Source organism: Malaclemys terrapin, chromosome 8 (genome assembly GCF_027887155.1).
Source record: "Malaclemys terrapin pileata isolate rMalTer1 chromosome 8, rMalTer1.hap1, whole genome shotgun sequence".
NCBI classification, from domain to species: domain Eukaryota; kingdom Metazoa; phylum Chordata; order Testudines; family Emydidae; genus Malaclemys; species Malaclemys terrapin.
In genome coordinates this window covers 57,403,627-57,427,106 of record NC_071512.1, presented here as the reverse complement: position 1 = coordinate 57,427,106, position 23,480 = coordinate 57,403,627, and the positions used below count along the sequence as shown (strand labels likewise).

At 44.0% G+C, this 23,480-nt stretch overlaps 1 protein-coding gene across 2 annotated transcripts in view; it reads left to right on the top strand.

Annotated features, from left to right (window-relative positions):
- Positions 1-23,480, top strand: part of TRMT1L (tRNA methyltransferase 1 like) — a 54,690-nt gene that overhangs the window by 12,887 nt on the left and 18,323 nt on the right. The window contains exons 2-9 of one of the 2 annotated variants that reach the window (XM_054036699.1): positions 239-391; positions 1,575-1,637; positions 4,926-5,039; positions 10,197-10,261; positions 13,789-13,918; positions 20,006-20,129; positions 21,734-21,813; positions 23,076-23,325. In XM_054036699.1, coding sequence (XP_053892674.1) covers positions 239-391; positions 1,575-1,637; positions 4,926-5,039; positions 10,197-10,261; positions 13,789-13,918; positions 20,006-20,129; positions 21,734-21,813; positions 23,076-23,325 — 979 coding nt within the window. Of the gene's footprint in view, positions 1-238; positions 392-1,574; positions 1,686-4,925; positions 5,040-10,196; positions 10,262-13,788; positions 13,919-20,005; positions 20,130-21,733; positions 21,814-23,075; positions 23,326-23,480 lie in introns of both variants that reach the window. The other variant, XM_054036698.1, reaches the window with a different exon arrangement.

The following is a 23,480-nucleotide window of genomic DNA, read 5'->3' as shown; positions in this document are numbered from 1 at the left end:
GTGAGTAGATTTTTCTGTAGGAGGTAATACATTTTCCTGGCTGTTTTTCAAGAATGAGATGTAGGTATCCTGAATTATTCTCTGACATGGTGATTAAACAGCTCCTCTCTCCAAAGTCATTGCAATCCTTTTTGCATGATATGTAGCAGGAAAGAATGGGAAACTGAAACCATAATTAACACGTCATTCAAATGTTATATAAACAAGCTGATTGGTTTCTGATTTTTTTTTTTTTAAGATGGCGTGGTTGTGTCTGGAAAAATGGATAACAACAAACTAGATGTGTATATGTCTGAAGCAGAAATGAAAAACAAAGAGGAAAGAACAGAACAAGAGTCTATAAGGGAGTCTGATAGTACTATTTTGGATGCCTCATCTGATTCTCCAAGAGGTTCGCTAATAAACTGCAGGAATCTTTGTAGTAGGGGAGGGGGAAAGGATGTGAAACATCATTCTTAGTACAGGTTGTGCTCCAGGTTCTGTTTCAGCCACAAATATATACTTATACACAGAAAAGGCTGTACTTCCCCTGACCCCCTGGATTTCAGATGTTTTTCATCTGAGCTGGCATTTTCCCCTGTATCATGTCTAGAAATCTCTTTTAAGGCGCTTACTGACACAGGAGCATAAAGCAAATCATGTTGTTGAAAGAGCTGGGATCTTCATCCATATTGTAATTGAAAGTGCCACCTTTTTCATTCTCTTGGTTCAAATACATGACAGTGACTAGAGAAAGGCATTGTATCTGAGCACAGAACTGGGAGCTAGAAATTTCTGGGTTGTAATCCCAGCTCCAACACTTACTTCAGTTTCCTTTCCTCATAAGATACTGTGAAGTTTAAGGTTTTTAAAAGGTTTTAAAAGTGGAAAACCACTATAAAGTCAAGTATTATTCTGAATCTGGGTCTCCTGTGTCAGAGCCGCGCAATACAGTATGTAAAGGCAACAGCCAAACTGGTTATCTGTCAGTAAGGAATGGTGCCAAATTTAGTAAAAGCAAGAGAAGTTGTGAGTATTTGAAAGTAATTTTAGAGGGAGTTAATCTCAACCCTGCCAAAAAACAGCCCAGAAATGGATGAGGGATTTGAGGTGTATAATGTGCCATGGTTGTATTAATAAACCATGGCACATTGTACTAATATAGGAAGGTATATCTGTGATATGCTAGTCTTGCCAAACAGCTCATAGGACAATTTTGTATTTGCATACCACATTTTTCATGATGTGAATATGGTGCTCTCAATCTATGGAACGGCATCAGCGAAGAATCCACAAATATAAGATGTAAACATTGTATGAAATACTTCAGCTTAGCTTTTAGAATATCTTTAAAAACAAAAATAAATAGATCTGGAACATGTAGGAATTCAGATAAATTATTGCATTCTGTCTATAGCACTTTCATCAGATTTAAGTTTGAAAGATGAAGAATGCAAAATATTATTCCAGCTGGCACAAGCTCCCTCTCAGCTAGCACTAGAATTGAAGTGGCTGACAGAAGAACCATATGAACTGAAAAATAAATGGGATGTGAAAGTAGAAGTGTTTAATTCGAAAATCTCTTTAACTTTTAGAGAAACATATTTCAATTCAAAGACAGCTTGCTGATCTAGAGAAACTAGCTGACCTGAGTGAAGGTGAGTTTACCTCGGCTGTTTCCCAGAACACAGATCAACATGTTGCAGGTATTTACATTCTTCTTTTTAATGTATTTTAAAAATATTGTCATTTTTCTTTGTAGTCGAGTGTTTGAGTCTTCAAGTTTTGAAGTTTTTTTAAAAAATATTGCTTACTTCCCGCCCTATCCCCACCACACCTTTTAGCTAACATCAGTTCCCACTCCATGTACCCCGTTCTTAATGAAATAGGAAAGGCTCCATTTTTGTTTATTTTTCTCTCAGTATAGTAGCATCAATACTGTCATGAACATACACAGCTAAGAAAATTGTGTTACCCTGTTGGCCTACAGCTAGAAGTTATGCTCAAACATTGTTTTCTAGTGTCACTCCAAAGAGGTGATCAATATTTTCCTTGGTAAATAAATATATTGTTTGAAATTAAAAGAATAGGATTATTATTTGAATAGTTGACCTCTTTGCAGCTGTTATTTCACTATCTAACTTGCCTCAAAGCATTTTTACTTGTATCTGTTACCTCCCCAGGAAGCATCGTGGCCAGAAAACATTGGAGGGTTATTCTCAGTATTCTTTTCCGGACCGTAGCTGTTGTCCTGAATTTAAGGGTTGTGTATACCCCAGAATATGATCAAACTAATTGCAATCATATTATGTGCACTCACCGACTATAAAGTAATAAAACAAACCACTACATAGTTAAGGATTAATTTAAAAACAGGCTTCCAAAAGCAAGGTCATAATTATTTGGCAGTTTCTGTGAATCAAAATTAAAAAAAAACAGCAAAGAAGTCAACAACTAAAACAAAAAAAAAATGGATTAAAAAAACCTTAAATCTAGTCACTTCTAAAATTAAAAGTTTATTACAAAATTTAAAAAGTTATAATTTAGTAAGGCTAACTATAATCTATATGTTTTATAAAAAATAATTATAAAAAAATTAGCTAATAAAATATACTTTAAAACAGTCCTCTAAAGCCATGTTAAAAAATGTTTTTCTTAATAGCTTTTCTCCACGGTGGGTAAGCAACTGGCCACTATGAACCTGCTGTTAATTATCTAATCCCATTCCAAATGTTAGGTAAATATCTAAAATGTTCTAAACCTATTGTCTGTGTGTGCTTAAATCTAATAAACTGTGATTATGTCTGTGTGTGCTTAAATCTAATAAACTGCAATGTTAAACAAAAGCATGTGTACTTGTATTTAATCCTTAATCAAACAGAATTGCTGTGTTCCTATTAATTTATTCCTAACACTGTCTCTGTATTGACTCCCTGCCGACACTGTATATCACAATAGTAGGTGTACAGGAACTGCAGAGCATATGACAATAGTAGATTCATAACAACATGATTTATTATACAAGGCCCTGACTCTGCAATGAGCTGCAGGCCTGCGTGAAGCCTCACCGAAATAAGCATGGTTCTGCATGGTGAATAGGGGTCCACACTTATGGGGCTCATTGCAGGTTTATGCCTGTAGCTTTAAATGTTATACATCTCTCAGTTCTAAGGACTTATATACTTATAATATTTTTAAAAGGAATGTGGCAAATCCACTTATTTTAGGTTTGGCAAATACCAATGTTAAACATTACATTCCATCATCTGTACAATGAATATGATAAGACATATTTTATTAAAAGGCTTCCATGCTACAAGATGCTTCTCATTCATCCTGTGCTGTCCAAAGTCAAAATGGAAGTTACTAAATCAGTGGTTCTCAAACTGGGGCCCCTGGTGGGCAGGGCCGGTTTGTTTACCTGCTGCGTCCGCAGGTCCAGCCGATCGCGGCTCCCACTGGCCGCGGTTCGCGGCTCCAGGCCAATGGGAGCTGCTGGAAGCAGCACCCAGTACGTCCCTCGGCCTGTGCTGCTTCCAGCAGCCCCCATTGGCCTGGAGCGGCGAACTGCGGCCAGTGGGAGCCGTGATCAGCTGAACCTGCAGACGGGGCAGGTAAACAAACCGGCCCGGCCCGCCAGGGGCTTTCCCTACACAAGCGGCGGCCCCAGTTTGAGAAACACTGTACTAAATTCTGCCTGATTGATCATTCAACATCCAGTCACAGAACTCAGCACCAAGGACATGCCCAATTGCATGTATGAATCATATGTCAGAGCAAAATATGATTCTGAAAGCTGGATTTTATTTCAGGGTGGCATTTGAATTATTCTGAATACCTTCAATACCAATGGATTCTTATACAAATTGATCGTCACATCCCTGACTTTGATGTTTCTAGAATTGTTGCTTTAACATTGACTACAGAAAATGATTTATTCTAAAGAAGGGATTTAAGAGTCTGGTCTGAAAGTTTGTTTTGGAGATTCAGCAGAGAGAGAGAAAGCAGACTCTAGAACTGAACGTCATTAATGTGTTTTTTAAAAGATTTTGCTTGAAGTGTAGTTACTCTGAAACCAGGGAAATGGCACTGTGTTGGTATTGTGTCTCAATGACTTCCTGCTGAAATTTACAAGTAAAATTTCCCCCCATCTCCCAGCTTGGTAAACTCAACCTGGAAACTGAAAGTCAAACTGGGATCTTTCTGCCTTGTGCATCAATAATAGCAAAAGTTGTATAGTTAGAACTGTGTAATTCTCTGATTGATGTTTATGCCAGAAATATCTAACTCATGCTCCTGAATCTGTATTTACCTGGCTCATGAGTAAAAAGTAGCAAAAACTTAGTTTGTCAGTAACTAGATATGAGTCCGAATACATACGGAGAAGATTAGTTGAGTCAGAACATGTCAGAAAAATGACTGTGTAAATGACATTAGCAACACTTTTAAATACTATTTGATGAGAAATTCACTGAGAGTGGATTGGGTTGAAATAATTATTATTTATTTGTATTGTGGTAGTGCTTAGGAAGCCCCAGTCATGGATCAGGATCCTCATTGTGCTAATCGCTCTACAAACACACAACAAAAAGATGGCCCCTGCCCCAAGAAGCTAACAATCTAGGTATAAGACAAGAGGCAACAAGTAGATAGAGCATCATGAATAAAACAAAAATTAGAAAATGTTGTTGAATGTTTTAAAGGAGCATACGATACCTGCATGAATGGCATTTTGGGATTATAAACTTAAATATGTCTAAATTTACAGAGTTTAATCTTTTATTATACAAAAAACACAATTCTACCTGTACTAGATGTGGAGGAAAATAATGTTTTGTCTCAAATATGCATTAGTTGTATGTATGGAAATGTATACAACTATATAGCGGCATATACACCTCTAATCTGCTTGTATCTCCTTGTTTTGTTCTTATATGAATTTTCAGCTGGAAAGAAACCTTGCCCACTGTGTCCTGAAGAGAAATTCAAAGCTTGTTATAGTCATAAGCTCCATCGCCACCTTCAAAATTTGCATTGGAAGGTTTCTGTTGAATTTGAAGGTAAAGTCTTTTGTACTTGAATAGATTGCTTATATTTTATGGAACAAAGTACAGCATAAGATTAAGTGGAAGTGTAGAACCCAATTCTGTAGTCCCCCCCGTGCATTTAAAATTCCCATTGACATCAGTGGGAGTTTCACACACACAAAGATCCTGACCCTAAATCAGAGCCAATGGTATGTTCCTCTTTAAACGTGGTGTTTATAGCAAAAGACAAAGTGTGCGTATTTCATTATTTTTCTGACCAATTTTAAAATTGCTACATGTATATGTTAAATGAGTTTTTAATATTAATATCAGGAAATATCTATGGATATTTCACCTTAATGTGAATTTGTTTATACACCTAATCAGTGCTGCAAGTAAAATCCATTTCTTAAGGGGGAGAGGGGGACCAGCAAAGGGGAGCACGTGACCTCCCCACGTGGCCCTCCCATGTGACTCCTCACTGCCCAGCCTGGGGCCCCCGTGCTCTCCCCGTCCCCTCCCCACATCCATCCCATGTTACCTGCCGGCAGGGGAGAGTTCTATCCTCCTCCCGCTGCACCAGAGACTTCGTGGCAGTGGTCTCCCAGGAACTGCAGCAGGGAAAGGAGCAGAACCCCCAGCCCCGCCCACTGCCCTTCCATGGAGCTGCGTCTCTGTCCTCCCTCTGTGTACCACAGCAGCAGCCCCGCCAGAGGACAGGGCTGGGAGGGGGTGAGGCTGGGGGCAGTACAGCCGCCAGAGGAGCCACCGGCATTCTGCTCCTTTTCCTGCTGCTGCCCCTTCCAGCAGGGAAAGAAGAAAAACTCCCAGCTCCGCCCCCCAGCCCTCTCCTCTGGCGGGACTGTGCTGTTGTGCACAGATGGAGATGCAGCTCCGTGGAAGGGCAGGGGAAGGGACTGGGAGGGGCAGCAGGGAAAGGAACAGAACCCTCAGCCCCCACCCCCAGCCCTCTCCTCTGGCGGGGCTGCTGCTGTGATTTTCCGGTACACCGTACCAGCTATAAATAGCTTGCTGGTACGGCGTACCGGAGCGTATCAGCCTACTTGCACCACTGCACCTAATCCAATTCCTGAGAAGAAAGTCGCTCTATAAGATGCAGAGCTTTATAGTGTATGGACACTTAACTAATACCACAAAGTTTTGTAACGTATAACCAAATGAAAGTACATTTTGGCCTATCATATAGATGAATATCTCAAACTAAAAGTATGTGATTCTCTGTTTTCTACTGCACACTTTAAAATAGTTTCAGCTAAGCATTTTTTCATGGAAAATAATAGCTTAGCATGTCATGAAAACAGTGTTCAAACAAATCAAATATTTGTGATTTTCTTTTTGTTAGTTAAAAGTTTTCAGTTAGTGTCTCCAATATAGTCACTCGTGCATTTACTTTATATGGCTATACAAGCTGATCAGGAAGATAAATTAGTTCTGGAGAAATTGTTTCAAATACCATTGTATTTAGTAGCCGTGTGTTATATGTAAGCACAATACTGTGATAACTTGCTTAAAATGCATTGAAGTCCAATAGTAAAAAGGAATTGGAAGGGAGGGAACATACACGCTCAAAACAAAGAAAAAGATAATGTGGTCTGCTATAGAAAAGCAAATGTAGAGCGAAGGCAAGAAGGGGGAACAAGGTGCCAATAAGGAGACACAGTAGGTTACATTTTTAAAGTTTATTATATGGAAAGTTGTTTGGCAGTATTATATTTGCATACGGTACACAAGTGTTTTATTTGTTTAAATTGCAGTCAAGGCTTTTGTGGTGTTCACAGCACAGGTATTTTCACTTGGTTAGTAGGCTGTGGGTAAAATTTTCCAAAGCTCTTAAGTCCCAGATTCAAAGGTAACTTAGGTCTGGTCTACACTGCGGGGGGAATCAATGTAAATTACGCAACTTCAGCTACATGAATAACATAGTTGAAGTCGACGTACTTAGATCTACTCACCGCGGTGTCTTCACTGTGGTGAGTCAACTGCTGACGCTCCCCCGTCAACTCCGCCTGCGCCTCTCAGCCTGGTGGAGTACAGGAGTGTTACCAGATTTGCCCATTACTTTGGGGTATGCTCATTTATTCGGGTTACTCCTCTGGGGAAGGGGGTTCTGTAATCCTGTCAATGTACTGCTTGTGTCACTTGTGTTTTCATATGGAGCTTTACTTCTCCCTTCTGCAAGTTCCCTCCCAATGGAGCTATCCTGCAGGACCTACGGTCCCTAGGGCTGGGTTACTCCCACCCCAGAACCGGATGAACACCCACACGTACATTAACAGAGCAAGTCTGAGCGGACCGGGTCAATCAGCACTGTCAAGCTGACCCCTCATATGTCTCTGGAATCACTGGGCTGGAGGAAGCAGCACTTTCAAGCTGTCTCTCCTTATATGCCCCTGGGCTCCATGGACTGGGTCAAGCAGCACTTTCAAGCTGTTACCCTTATGCGTTCCAAAGTCAGCACGTCCCTATCCCCACTCCCCCAACACAATTGTACTGGCAGTAACCTACTCGATGAGCAAACCCCACAGTATTTTGGGCGCTGCAGGGATCTTTAGCTTAGGTAAAAGAAGCGTTGCTGTAGAGTGAATGGGGGAAGCTAAGAACACAAACGAGTAAAGTTCAGCAAGAGAGAGAGAAGCAACCAACTTAACCATAGAAGTTATTTATTGAATAATATTGATAACTACACAAGGACGACTAAACCAATGTAACATACATGATTAAAGGCTAATACCTAAGGTAGACAGGAAAACAGAGAGAGAGAGAGAGAAAGAAGAGGGGGGTCTCACTGCTCCCTGAAGCTTGAACTGGTCAGGGTTCCCAGATGATGGTGGTAGCTGAGGGTCCTGAGGACAAGAGGCAGGTAGAGTCCCCAGTACGATCAGTGAGGAGACGATGGAGTTCCAGTGAAACTGATACCTAGTTTGGATCTAAGCATCAGAACCCTGACTAGAGGGTAAGTAGGGATTTTTGTAGAGAAATTACAATGGTTCAAGGGAGAACACTAGATTTGTTTATAGGTAAACTGATGACTCAAGGGTTTTCTTTAGACTAGACAATAGGAGCTGATCACTCTTGGCTGTGGGTGGTGTTTTCTTCCAGGGAGCTCACAATGCAACTAGGCTGCTTCAGTATTTGGATATCAATTAAGGATTCATTACTAGAATTGATCTGATAAACTGCTGAGCTGGGTGTGTGCAGGCGTAGGTTCATTAGCATCTGAGGCAGAGATTCCCAGGATGCAGTGCTTCCCTGCTTTTTCTGGGCCCAGAATTCAGTGCGGTTTTCTGTTCTCCATTCTGTATGTAAAAATTGAGATGTCTTCCTGTCCCATCTTGCATGCAGATGAGGCTATGGGAGTTGTCTTTGCTCTCCATTCTGTATGCTAATGGAGATGTCTTAATCTTGTCACCCTTGTCAGGAGGGGTCTAGGTGTGTCTCCCAAAACCCTTCACTGCTCTCTGCAAGTTTTTTTTTCCTCTGATGGGTTTTGGTTTAAGCAGAGGCTGGGGGGGGGGGGGGGGTGTCTTTCATGAGTCAGGCTGGATACTGCACCCTGGTTCCCCAAGAACACAGATGTGTCTGGTATCAGGAGTCAATGGGAGAGAACTCGGGGATTGATTTCTCACATCTAGCCTAGATGCGATAAATCAACCCCCACTGGATCGATTGCTGCCCGCTGATCCGGCAGGTATAGGGTTACCATACGTCCGGATTTTCCCGGACATGTCCGGCTTTTGGGGGCTCAAATCCCCGTCTGGGGGGAAATCCCCAAAAGCCGGGCATGTCCGGGAAAATCGGGAGGGAGGGAGGTAGGGCTCGGCCGGGGCCTCTTTGGCCAGGGCCGGTGCGGGGCCGGGCCGGGGTCACAGTGCCGGGCCGGGCTGGGCGTGGGGCCGGGCGGGGAGCAGGGGGCCGGGCCATGGGGCCAGTCCGGGAGCCGGTCCGGAGCCACGGGGGTGCGCCGGGCCGCAAGCCGCGGGGGTGCGCCGGGCCGGGGGGCCGGGCCGGGAGCCGGGCCGGGGTCGCGGAGCCGCGGGGGTGCGCCGGGCCGGGGGGCCGGGCCGGGAGCCGGGCCGGGGTCGCGGAGCCGCGGGGGTGCGCCGGGCCGGGAGCCGCGGGGGTGCGCTGAGCCGGGGGGCTGGGCCGGGAGCCGGGCCGGGGTCGCGGGGCCGGGGGGTGCGCTGGGCCGCAAGCCGCGGGGATGCGCCGGGCCGGGGGGCCGGGCCGGGAGCCGGTCCGGAGCCACGGGGGTGCGCCGGGCCGCAAGCCGCGGGGGTGCGCTGGGCCGGGGGGCCGGGCCGGGAGCCGGGCCGGGGTCGCGGAGCCGCGGGGGTGCGCCGGGCCGGGGGGCCGGTCCGGGAGCCGGTCCGGGGTCGCGGGGCCGGAGGGTGCGCCGGCCGGCAGTGCTGGGCGGGCCGGGGGTGGTCGGCCGGGGCCGGCACCCCAGGGCCCGAGCCGACCCAGGCTGGAGCCGCCGGGGGGGCCAGCCTGGGCCGCACCTCCTCCCCCCATCCCCCCCCCCCTTACCTGCTTCAGGCTTCCCGCGAATTAAATGTTCGCGGGAAGCAGGGGAGGGGGCGGAGACTTTGGGGAGGGGGCGGAGTTGGGGCGGGGCATGGGCGGGGCTTGGGGCGGGGCCGGGGCCCCGTGGAGTGTCCTCCATTTGGAGGCACAAAATATGGTAACCCTAGGCAGGTAGTATAGACATACCCTTAGACATGAAGGAGCCTAGGTCTTATTTGAAATCTATGGGATTTGGGAGCCTAAGTGGTTAAAAGTCACTTTTGAAAATGGAACTTAGGAGTCTAAGATGTTGAGATGCTTTTGAAAAGGTTACTAGTCAGGTAGATGTTTCAAGTCCTAACAACTACCCAGTACAGTTCTGGGACCTGAGTGCCTGTCAGTGATATTTTTTGTTTTAAAGTTTAACAGCAGAAGCTTCTCTGCATTGATAGGATATATGTACCAGAATAAGTAGATGCTATTATTTACTCTTATTATTTATTTTATTGTAGAAGCACCTAAGGTGCTCAATCAAGGTCCCATTACAATTGTACTAACAAGTAACAAATAAGATAATCCTTACCCCCAAATTGCTTATGATATATGATAGTTATGTACTATGTATTTATCATACTGTAAGGTGACAAGAACTAGTTTGTTTTCCAGGATACAGAATGTGCATCTGTCACTTACCTTGTCGCCCAGTGAAGCCAAACATCATTGGAGACCAGGTAACAAATACTACATCACATATGCTCATTTACTCTATAAAAAGGGGGAAACTAGGAAGAACTTTCGTGAAGTGTTTCAGTGTAGTCTTCAAACATATGTTGTTTTCTGTAATGGGATACAAAACCTTATGGTCCCCAATTCAAATTCAGCCAAGATCTTTAGGTGGTGAGAATTAAACCTTTCTGATGTTAGTTGAATGGCCTTTGGTATGTGTAATGGATTTGGTGGTCTCAGTCCTGTTCCCCATGGACAGATGTCCACATCAGATAAAATAGTACCACATTTTGGACTAATCAGTAACCTTGTTTGCAGTCACAGGAGAGGCCGAATACTTAATAGACACACAAAATAAATGTACCCTTTTGACCCCTAGAAGTGACAGGGAGTGTGTTGTGTGTATGTGGGGGGAGAGAGAGTGGGTTTTTGGGGTGATGAGAGTGTGTCAGCATGCTATCTTGTAAGTTCAGGCCCCCCTCCCCCCACCTCTCTTTCACACACTCACAGCAAGCAACATTCCACACAACTGGCTTGCTTTGTCCCAGAGCAGATAAACATGCTGGCTGTCAGCAACAGAGCTTTGAAAGGGGATATCCGCATTCCTACAGTCAATTCCAAAACAATGACAAGAGTGGCCACTTGACTTAAGGGGATTATGGGACATTTCTGGAGGCCGATCAAAGCGCACTAATGCAACACCTCATTCACACTGACGCTGGGGCGTTTCAGCCGAGGTGCAACAAGCATTATGCTTCTCGTGGAGGTGGATTACCAGGAGCACTCCAGCTGCAGAGTCCAGGCGCTCTGAGGGCTTGGCTACACTTGCGAGTTACAGCGCATTAAAGGAGTCCCGGGCGCACTAGCTCACTACTCGTCCACATTGGCAAGGCACGTAGAGCGTTCTGACTCCACAGCTAGAGCGCTCCTGGTACTCCACCTCGGCAAGCAGAAGAATGTTTGATGCGTCCCCGCTGGAGCACCCCAGCATCAGTGTGAACAAGGTGTTGCATTACTGCACTCTGATCAGCCTCCGGAAACGTCCCATAATCTCTTTAAGTCAAGTGGCAACGCTTGTCAGTGTTTTGGATATGCCCTTTGAAAGCTCCGTTTGACAGCCAGCATGCTTATCTGCTCCGAGACAAAGCAATCATTACTGTGGAATGCTGTGTGTGAGAGAGAGAGGCGGGGGTGGGGGGGGGTGGGGGAGAGGTCTGCTGCCGTCTGAACTTGCAAGACAGCACGCTGACATGCTCTCAGCCCCCCCCAAAATCCACTCTCTCTCCCCCAACATACACACAACACACTCCCTGTCACACTCCACACCACCCCTCCATTTAAAAAGCACGTTGCAGCCATTTGCATGCTGGGATAGCTACCACAATGCACTGCTCTCTGTGGCCATTGCAAGAGCTGCTAATGTGGCCACGCCAGTGCACTGGCAGCTGTCAGTATGGACAGACTGCAGCGCTTTTCCTACTGCACTCTTCGAAGGCTGGTTTAACTCAAAGCTCTTTACCTCTGCAAGTGTAGCCATGCCCTAAGTGCCTTGCCAGAGTGGATGGGTTGGAAGTTAGGGCTGGTTTAATGCTCTCTAACTTCAAAGTGTAGCCATGCCCTCAGAGTTCTTCTTCAGGTCTAAGAAACGTACTCAAGAGTGTCACAGCTAAATACAAGGTGGAACAGATTCCTTAGCCTAAATAGTCAACACATATTGTAAAAGACCATTCAAGGGAAAGTGTCCGGTTAACACCTTTGCAGCCATAGGATGGAAAAAGAGGACTCGAGGTTACAGATTGTTGTAGTAAACCATAAATCCAGCATCTCTGTTTATAGACCACTATGTACAAGAAACCCATGGATCACCATACTTGCCTTGACAGATACAGTAAGAGGAGGAGAAAGTCTGGGATATACACTTTAGCACATTTAAAACGGCCTTCACCAAACAAGGATGCTCCACTAGAGAAGTAGATTACATCATTGAATGGGCCGCTCAAATATCCCAAGAGAACTTGCTTCAATATGGGGGATTTGGGGAACCCTCCAACTGCACACCCCTAGTGGTCACTTACCATGCCAAACTCGAATTCCTGTGGGATATCAATAAATAATTATCAGAGGGGTAGCTGTGTTAGTCTGGATCTGTAAAAAGCAACAGAGAGTCCTGTGGCACCTTTAAGACTAACAGATGTATTGGAGCATAAACTTTCGTGGGTGAATGTCCACTTCGTCAGATGCATGCATTCACCCACGAAAGCTTATGCTCCAATACATCTGTTAGTCTTAAAGGTGCCACAGGACTCTCAATAAATAATTACAATGCTTACCTATTGGGAACCACATCCTGAAAGAACAGGTCCTGAACCCCTTCTTCTGGCCTTCCAACAACCCCCCCAACCTCATTATCCAAAGCAAGCTCCCCCACAGACCAGGACACACCAACTCAATGCAGAAGACCCTTTCATAGCAACAGATATAAAACCTGTAGACACATTTCCACTGCTGTGATGATCTTTACTCCCCACCCCTAACACACCCTGCAAAATTCATGGGTCCTACACATGCCTATCACTACATAGTGTACCTCACCCACTGCACTAAATGCCCCAACAACAACTATATGAGTGAAACAAGACAATTTATGCGCTCTCCAATGAACTTGCACAGAAAAATGATAAAAGAGAAAAAAGACACTATCACCTGTGAGTGAATACTTTTCACAAAGCAATCACTCCATATCCAATCACTCTCAGTCCTCATCCTCAAAGGAAACTTGTATATCACTTTAAAGAAAGGTTTCAGAGTAGCAGCCGTGTTAGTCTGTATCCGCAAAAAGAAGAACAGGAGTACTTGTGGCACCTTAGAGACTAACAAATTTATTAGAGCATAAGCTTTCGTGGACTACAGCCCACTTCTTCTATATGCATCCGAAGAAGTGGGCTGTAGTCCACGAAAGCTTATGCTCTCTAGACTAATTTGTTAGTCTCTAAGGTGCCACAAGTACTCCTGTTCTTCTTTTTACTTTAAAGAAAATGAGCCTGGAAGCTTAAATTCGTAACTTTGCTAGACACTAAAAATCGTGGACTGAATAAGGACACTGAATTTATGGTTTACTACAACAATCTGTAACCCACTAACCTCCCTTTTTTGTCTTATGATTGTAGAGGTGTTAACTCACCACTTCACCTTGAGTGGTGTCTTACGATGTGTGTTAACTATTTATGCTAAACAATCTGTTCCACCTTGAATTTAGCTATGACATCAGGTCAGGTCTACACTACAAACATACATCGGTATAATTACATCACTTGGGTGTGAAAAATCCACACCTCAGAGCGACATAGTTATAGCAACCTAACCCCCAATGTAGACAGTTACCACTTCCCATGAAGTTGGATTAACTACGCCAACAGGAGAAGCTCCCATGTGTCAACATCTTCACTAAAGCACTACAGCAGCAAAGCTGCACGGGTGTTACTTCACTCACTTTGTCTCACTGTATTTTAAAACTACACTGACTCTTTTACAGAGCTCTACAAAGATGGGAGCCCATTATCACTGCATCATCTGTTCTGCAACCATTACACGAAGAACTGACATGATAGGGCATATTAAGCGCCACGTGAACAAAGGAGAAACTGAGTCCAGGTATATTGCAGGTAAATTATTTAATGTTCCTGCTTTATTTGTTAATGGAACCTTTACACAGTGCATTGTGTGTTATACCTGGGCTATATGTTTGAGGGACTGTCAAAAGTAAGCCTATGCTAAAGGTAAGTTTGCTCAGGGTTAGGAGGAAATTAAAAAGAGAGAAATCTATCCTTCAGAGTAAAGGTTGCCAAACTGTTAATCTGATCTTGACTGGCGTGCTGAGTTCGTAGTGTTTACCCTCTGCTCTGCCCTCTTGCTTTGTAGCCTATACGTGTAGGTATTTGCTAGGTAAGGCATAGGCATAAGAAAGCTAGTAAAGCAATGAGCTTACAGGCGTCAGGCCTGAAAGAATAGCTTAGCTAAACAAGGCATAAGGCCCAAAAGCCTTAGCATATGCAGTTAACCGGGAGTAACCCTAGCTCAGAAGTTCTGAATCTTTTTCTTTCTGAGACTCCTGCCTGCCCCCAACATGCTATACAAACTCCATGGCTCACCTGTGCCACAATAACTGGTTTTCTGCATATAAAAGCCAGGGCTGGTATTAGGGCATAGCAAGCAGGGCAGTTGCCTGGGGCACCATGCCACAGGGGCCCCCACGAAGCTACATTGTTCAGGCTTCAGCCCCAGGTGGTGGGGCTCAGGCACCTGGGTTTCAGCCCCATGCAGGGGAGCTTTGGCTTTCTGCCCTGTGCCCAAGCAAGTCTAATGCTGGCCCTGCTTGGAGGCCCCCCTGAGTCCCTGGTTGAGAACTGTTGCCCTAGATCATAAGATATCACAAGATGGAACACTGTAGTGACTCAACTGCTGACAGATAACCACAAGATGCTAGTTTATACCAGCTAGATGGGATATTTTAAGTTAGGAATATCAGCAGACATCTGACACAAGAGAGCCATGGTACCTAATTGATGTATATGCTAATAAGCTTGAGGTAAAAGGCCTAATAACCTATGGGAGAAAGGCACCCCAACATTAGTAGGGTGAGGAAACACAAAAGGGGAGAAGCTCTTACTGAATATGCATTAGGTATAGTAGTGTCAATGTAACACATTATAAAAGTTATATCCCGCCTGTGTCCCTTGGGAAATGTAACTCTTGGGAGATACCAGAATGACCATCACTGCTGGTGGTTATGATGATGATGATGGAGAGGATGACACTTCCGGTCCTTTTGCAAGGGATGGTATGAGTATATGGCTGCTCAGACACACATCCTGTATTATCTCTATCTATGCTGTTGGGTTGGAGGAGTTTGACTTTCCTAATTGTGTTGGTAAAACTATTGCAAATTCAAAAGGCTTTTCCTAAGTGAGAGTGTTGCAACCGTGCACTTCAGGGTTCCCATCAGAACAATAATTATAATAATACTGGGCCTGATCTTGGGACAAGAACCTACCAAACCTCAGAGTATTACTTAAGAATTCTTAAGTGATTGATATAATTAATACACAATTAATAGATCAGGCGACAGCTTTGTTTTTTGCTCATAAAAAACATAATTATTTTGCAATTAGCTTGATAATCTTGCAAATGTCAATACCCAACCTTTTCAAAAGAATGGCACAGATAGTGGGAGACAGTACCCGTAAAACAAAACTGGCGTGGCTAATTTCATGCCTCCCTATTTTGGCAGCATCCATTTATTTTTAAATCAATCCCGAGTTCCCAAAATCAAGTTCAGATAGAATACTAAAATGCTGAATTGTTTTTGTTTGAAGTGCATAAACATGGAATATTGAAACCAGTTGACTTCTTCAGTTCTACAACATGTTGATAAAAGTGTAGATGATAGGTTGCTCATTTAATTCAGTAAATCAGATTCCTGTTGCAAACCCCCATAAATAATATGCACTAATCTTTTGATCTGATAGGAGCTAAACTGTAAAAGTGAATTATATTATTGGAAGGACTCGCTCATTTTAAAGAAAGATAATTTAGCACAAGATTTCAGGTACTTTATTTTTGCAAGAAGAGGTTACTTACCTGTAACTGGAGGTTCTTTGAGATGTTTGGTCCCTATTTGTATGCCAAATATGGGTGACCAGGCGCTCCATGCACCAGATCCGGAAGTTTTTCAGCAGCAATGCCTGTTGACCCATACAGCTGCCTTACGTCGCCATGTGCTCCAGGCGAGGTTATGTGGGGTGACACATCCTCAGTCTCTCTCTTACCATAGCATAGAGAGTCTGCAGCAGAGAGGAAGGTGAGCAGGTATTGGAATATAAATAAGGACTACACATCTCAAAGACCCTCCAGTTACAGGTAAGTAACCTCCTCTTCTCCTTAGAGTGATGGTCCCTATATGTATTCCAAATGTGGGTGAGTACGGAACAGTGATCAGCTCCGGAGGGGGGTGCAAAGACGCGATTGGTAAGGCCTGTTGCAGGACAGCACGGCCTATGGTGGCATCAGCAGCCGCCCACTGCTCAATGGCGTAGTGCGCTGTGAAGGTGTGGATAGAGCACCATGTTGCCGCATGGCAGATCTCATGCTAGCGTACGTCCACCAGGGAGGTGGAGGTGGTCACGTGCATGCCTTATTGCCACCCCTGTGGCCAGGGAGCAGGAGGACATGTCTGTCGCATTCGCCGCAGCCTGGAGGCTGACTTGGCCCCAGGCAGCCCTCATCCAGCAAGGCCTGGAATCGCTGGCCCTTGGTCTGCATGATGTCCTCCAAGAACTCCACTAGGTTAGTATAATTGTTGAAAGTGTACTTCGCTGGCAGAGCTTGATAGTTAGCAAGGTGGAATTGAACGGCTGCAGAGTAGAGTTTGCAAGCCAGGAGTTACAGGCGTTTCACTGCGCTCTGTGTGTGTGTGTGTGTGTGTGTGTGTGTGTGTGTGTGTGTGTGTAAGTAAAAGTGTCGGAGTGCTGGTGTACCCGTTCCATGGCCACGTGCACGACCAGCGATGCCAGAGGGGGGTGGGAAAACAACTTCCGCCCCCCTTAACTGGTACAAAGTACCTGCCTTCTGCCCTCTTGGGTGTGTGGGCGCAGGACGCTGGCATGTGCCACACTGCTCCTGCAGGTTGTAGAACAGCGTTGTGAATGGGCAGAGCTACGTGTGTCAGGCCCCGGGGCTGGAGAATGTCTAACAACTGGTCCAGTTGGTCTTGGACCTCTTCTAGGGCAATGCCCAAGTCAAAGGCCATGCTTTGTACCAGCTCCTGGTACTGGTGGGGATCGTCAGGAGGCGAGAAGGTCGAGGGATCAGGGCCTCATCTGGAGAGAAGAAGGCTGCTGTCGGGGCCGGTAGTACTGGATCAAGGATTGGGTCCTCTTCCGGGTCTGAGACCATTGGAGCCAGCGGAGGGCTGAAGTGGTTCTGGTCTGAGGCTACCGACAGTGGGTATGGGCAGTGATAGGGGTCCCACGTGGGTCAGTGATGCCATGAGGCCAGGTCTTAATGGTACCGCAGGCCCCATGGATACTGGTACCACCCATTTGAGCCCGGAGAAGTGAGCCGGAAAAGGCATGTGAGCCCAAGAGTCCGCATTATGCCGAGAGACTGGGAAGAAGGACGTCACTTCTGCTGAGAAGCCCTCCAAGTCCGAAGAAGCCTCCAGCAGTGTGGGTGTTACCGCAATCGCCAGGGGTGTGTCGCAGCTAAGGAGGAGTGATTCAGCCACTGGTGAAGGTGGCCAGGAGGCTGAAAGAAGCAGTGAGAGCAGGTATAGCAGCTCGAGATGGGACAAGGGGACCAGCGGATCGATCTGGCCTGGAGTCTAGGGCACATCCCATCCTCTGCCACACTGAGCAGGGGTATGCAGAGCACAGCCTGGAGAGTGCTGCCCTGGCTGAATAGCACGCACAGGCAGGCTGTTGGGACACTTGGTCCTCACAGGAGCTGGCGGGTCTCACTTCTGCTTTTCCTTGCCCCCTTGGCTTAGGGGGTGGCCCTGTAGGGCCGTCACATGACATCTCATCCGACCAAACCCATCTTGGGGAGAAAACGAAGTGTGGCTCAGCAGTCTGCGACGGGGACCTGCTGCAGTGTTCGTGAAAGCACTTGTGACTATTCTTGTGTGCCTTCTCGTGTTTCGGTGGTGCTGATGGATTCAGGTGTGAAGCCGAAGGCAGGGCACTTACCGCCAGTGATGGGCAGTGCACCACCAGCACGAATGGTCCGGGATCAGACACTGCACGAGGCTGGAGTGCTTCCACCATGAAGAACTTGCAGAGGCGCTGAAGACAAGCATTGCAGGTCCTTGATGGGAAGGACTTGCAGATATCGCAGCGGGTGACAAAATGTGTCTTGCCCAGGCAGTAGAGGCAGCACATGTGCTTGTTGCTCACGGAGAACGAGTGAGGGCAAGAGGTGCAGTTCTTGAACCCTGGAACATGGGGCATATTGCCCCAAATGGGTCAGGAGAGGACCTGTAAGGGGCTACTATATAAACTAACTAAACTAATGTATTTACAGAAGTATGGAAAGAAAGAAGCAGAACTCACTATCTACCTACAATGGATCGTCATTCTCGTAGAGTGCACGAGCGCGAAGAGAGGATTCTGACTCCAGTCATGTGGTAAGAGGGAACTGAGGGCGCATCACCCCACACAAACTCCTATAACGTCACATGGAGCACGTGGCGACGTAAGGTGGCCATGTGGGTCAATGGACACTGCTGTTCTAAAACTTCTGGCTCCGGTGCATGGCATGCATGTGCACCTGCATTTGGAATACATATAGGGGACCATTACTCGAAGAACAACAGTTATTACTCTTCTAATTGGTAAGATATGCAGTTCTGCTCCTCTCTGTCCCCTTCATCCATCTTCTATTCTGTCCTCTCTACTACTGCCATGTGAAGGGCACGTAAAATTAAAGGTAGCTCCCATTCTGTTGCTGCCATATGAACAGGTCACTGTAGAAAGTTAACCTGTCATTTTCCCCACCACCACACGTGCATATATATATATATATACACACACACACACATGCTCTTCTTCATTTAGGGGGAAAGGTGATCTAATCAACTGAGTATGGGATTGAGAGTTAAGAAATCCGGTTTTTATTCCCAAATCCTCTCATTAATTATCGCCTTGGATCAATCTCTCAACCTTTATGGGTCATTTTCCCCCATCTACAAAATGGAGATAATACTTCCACACCTGTGTAATTTTGAGACTGACAAATGGAAATCACAGTATAAATTGTGAAGTACTTCATCTTTGCTCCTTTCCAGTTCTCCATAGTGTAGTCCTGTTGGTTAAAATGCATAAAAGTCTAATCAATTTGTATTAAAAATGAAATATTTGATTCCAATATTTTATGGATGGTTGGGGAGAATTATATAAATATCTAAGCAATACATATGTGGGAGGCATTTATATGGTCCTCATCCCCATGATATCTAAGTACCTAGACAGAGCTACAAAAAAACCTTATTTGTGTGACGCCTCACTTGTTCCAGCTGGATCAAGGCAGTAGAGGGAGTACACAGCACATGGATACATTCTCTTTATAATTCTCTGTTAGTATGATTCTAATTGAATGGCAGTATTTTATGTTTAAACATGCAAAATAGAAAGCCTGTCTTCAGAGATACTGCCAGAGAGGGTACATTTGCAAGGTTCAGAGTATAAAGCCAATTTTCTGCCTGTAGGTTTGTTTCAGAAACTATTCTGAATTTTTCAGGTAAAAATGAAGGTCTCTGAAATCCTAGACTAACTTGAGCCCTTCTGGCTTTTTAGTTATCAAGAAGTAACTGGAGTACTATCACAAGTTCAGTGGTATTTTTTGTTATGAGAGAATGTATTTCCTGAAGCATCTCGTACTATTCAACTTGAACGAGTTCTTGAAGGGGTGTAAATCTAAGAAAGAAATTTGGTATGATGAAACTATGGCATTTTATAGGGTGTAAATCAGGGTAGAATTTGGCCCCAAGTCTGCCAATGTCCTGAATATAATCTAGCTGTGATCTTTCCTGGCACCGAATGGTAATAGGCTGGTTTCCATGTGTTAACATTGTTATGTATCAGTGGGACTGGGGCCTAATCATTGAGAGATCTTTTTTGAATTTTATAGATAAAATGTACAAATACTCACAAATTATCATTAACTCTCTCCTTTCCTCCCCTAAAATATTTTTTTAGCCGCTGCTCCTAAGTCTTCTCATGAAGTGCTGAAAGAGGCAGACACAGATGTACAAGTTCTTCCTAACTACTCCACACCTCAGAAATCAGATTCCTATTTTAATCCCAAAATGAAACTCAACAGGTGAGGGGGTTAGTGGGGAGAGGTTGCAATGAAAATGCTCTCACTTAAAAAAATTATCCCAGTAAACAGCCCACTATGATGTCTAGAGGAATAACATTTTTCAAGCAATACAATAAGGTGCCCAATATAGGAAGGCTCCATTTTGATGCTTTTCTAATTTTGCTCACTGAACTATCTTCCTTATATACAGCTGGGAAGACTTTTCTAAATTAACAGAAATGGTCTTCAGAACAAAATGTGTGTGGAAGATGTTCTAGTTTCTAAGGAAATAAAGATGCTAGCTTATGCAGCAGTGTGGGATTTTAAGGGGAAAAAACCCACACAAACCACACTTGAGGACTCAGAAAACCTATTCAATGAAATGTTTTCCTGTGAGTTTTTGTGAGCTCCCAGGACTAGACACCACCTAAGTGCTCTCCTCCAGCACAGTTGAAGCATGAGCATACATATCTCACATCCTACGACTCCTTTTTATAGGTCCCACTCTATTGGAGCAGATTCTTTCCCCTAGCTCCTCTTCACATCATTCTTTTTAATGTCAGTAGAGTGGGTAGTTGTTTCATCCTCAGAAAAGTCATAACCTCACCCAATTGCTGCAACAACAAAGCCTGTTCCCTGAAACACTGAAGTTTAACTACCCTTCAGTCATTGCCAGGGTCCTTTTCCAGAAGGAACCCTACCAAAGATAATTTTGAATCTGTCTGGGGAAATTCTCAGGCCAGTCTAAGAAGATTACTGGTTATTTCCAGACAGCTATTACTAGCAGTGAATGGTTTAAAAAAAAACCACCACCAGTAATCTCTCTGGTCTGTTCTTTTATAGAGCACATTAACTTCCTATAAAGCAGCGCAAATCCCAAACAAACAGCATAGACTCTTGAACCCCAGTTAGTGTTGTCTAACCGGCAAGTGGAATCTCAAGTTCTTATTTTTCATATTACCTTTTTGCCACACAGTGAAGGATTCCATTCCCCTACAAACTCTTAGGCCAGGTCTACACTACAAACTTATAATGGTGTAACTACATCACTCAGGGGTGTGAAAAATCCACATCCTTGAGCGACGTATTTATACCAACCTAACCCCTCATGTAGATACTGCTATGTCAATGAGACAACTTCTCATGTTGACATAGTTAATCCACCACCCTGAGAGGCAGTAACTGTGCTGACGGGAGAAGCTCTCTTGTTGGCAAAGTAGTATCTTCACTAAAGCACTACAGCAGTACATGAAGACAAGCCCTTAGGCCAGCAGTTGGTACTTTAAATGGCCAAACAATTTGTCTGCATACCAAATTTGTCCTGCTACATGGACTCACTGATCATAGTAAGAAACTGTTATATAGTAGTGTTTTATATCTCAGTGCTCCCTGGATAAGTGTTAAAGTCAGCACTCCTAGAAAGTTATCATTGGAATTAACTTAATATTTGGGTACTTTTAGACCTACAAATGCTGTTTAAGGAAGCAGAAGGTTTAGAAAACCTGGTGGCTGTTAAACCCAGTTATTGCAAAACCTGTTGCTGGAAAAATTACCCTAAGATGGAAGAAACAAAAATATGTTAAATACATACTCTAAATTTTATTATACACCTTTTTATCTTCTAGGCAACTGATATTCTGTGCATTAGCTGTTTTGGCTGAAGAACGGAACCCGTTAGAATGTTTGGATGCATTTGGGGCCACCGGTAAATAAACTTTTGGAATCTCATTTTACTTTCTTTAAATTTCTAATTTTATTTTACAATTTGTAGCAAGTCCCTCTCATGAGAAATTGACATTGTATATTTAAGTATTATGGGGTCCTTGCTTAGGCAGACTCCTTTTGACTTCCATGTGTGTTTCCCCAAGTTAAGGAGATCAGGATTTGGCTCTAGATGTGTAAAAAGACCATCATATCTTGGAGCTGAATTTATTGATGCTCAAAGGAAGAATTTTTACATTTTAAAACGCATAAAATACCGTGTGTCTTAACTTGATGAGTTATGTCCAACATCCCATGTATTCTGATTCCATAGCTGTGGAGTTTGGCTTTAAAATCAAGCCCTAGTCATAGAACAGTGCCACTGAATCCAAACTTTCATTTAAAAAATTGTTTCCAGTCTTTATATTTATAAAGAAGAATCCTAACCATGAAATTAATGTAAACCAATGCGGTGTTATCTTCCTGAATCAGCAGACAGTGAAACAATAGATTGGAGAGGTGTGAACTATCCCCATGATCTCAAACAGGAGTTAGTTCTAAAACGTGAAGACAACAATTTAAATGCAACATTTATGCTAAAAATGCTCGGCAGTTAATATCCTGCTAATGTGTTTATTGCACAGTTCCAAGCCACACCAAAAGTGTTAACTACCTCCTATCCAGATATCAAAACCTCCTGTTTCCCCTCCCAACAACTTTTACAATACAATCACGTATTGTTATTACAAATATCTGCAACACATCAAAAATTTAAAATTTAGGGGCAGCGAAAAAACAATTTAATATCAGACTAACAAGGATTGCTATATTAGTTAAAATGTTAATTTTCCTGTTTCATTCAGTTAAATTGAAAAATAGAGATTTTTTTTTTATCTTGCTCTGCTACAGAAGTTCCAGTCTGCTGCATTAGAGTGTTGCACAAGCCCAGGGGACTTGCTACAAATTTGAGGTCCAATTTGTTTCACAGTACACAGAGAATTTTTATATCTATGGCACTTATCTTGTAATGAGAACTGTATAGGCAAACCCTTGTGCCCATATAGACTTCAGTGAGTTTTCACACAAATGCTGGAGTTTGCCAACAGAGTTCTTGCACGATGAAAGCCTGAGTATGGATCACATTTCTGTATTATGCACATTTAGGGTTTGATTGTGTTTTTATTGAAGTTAAGGGGATCAAAAACCAGGCCTTTATTCTATTGCATGCAGCCAACCTTAAAATTATGCACTTGTCTTTCTCCTCAGGTATAATGGGATTACAGTGGGCAAAGCATCTTGGAAATTCTGTGAAGGTTACGATTAATGATTTCAATGAAAATTCCGTGACAATGATTCAGGAAAACTGCCATTTAAACAAGATGAAGGTGATGATGAACCCTAAGGAAGAGGATGACTGTGATGACACTATGGAAGAAGGAGAGGAAAATGTAGGCATTATTGATGTGACAAAAATGGATGCCAATGTCATAATGCACTTGAGATCCTTCGATTTTATGTAAGTGAAGAGTGTTTGCTACAAGTTTGTCTTTACTCGGTGCTTTGATCTTGACTGTAATTTAATTTTTTCCCCAGTGATTATTTAGAGAAGTCTGAATGGACGAGACAACCAACAGCAGCTGGTTATTTGCTTATTAAAAGTTTAATTGTGTA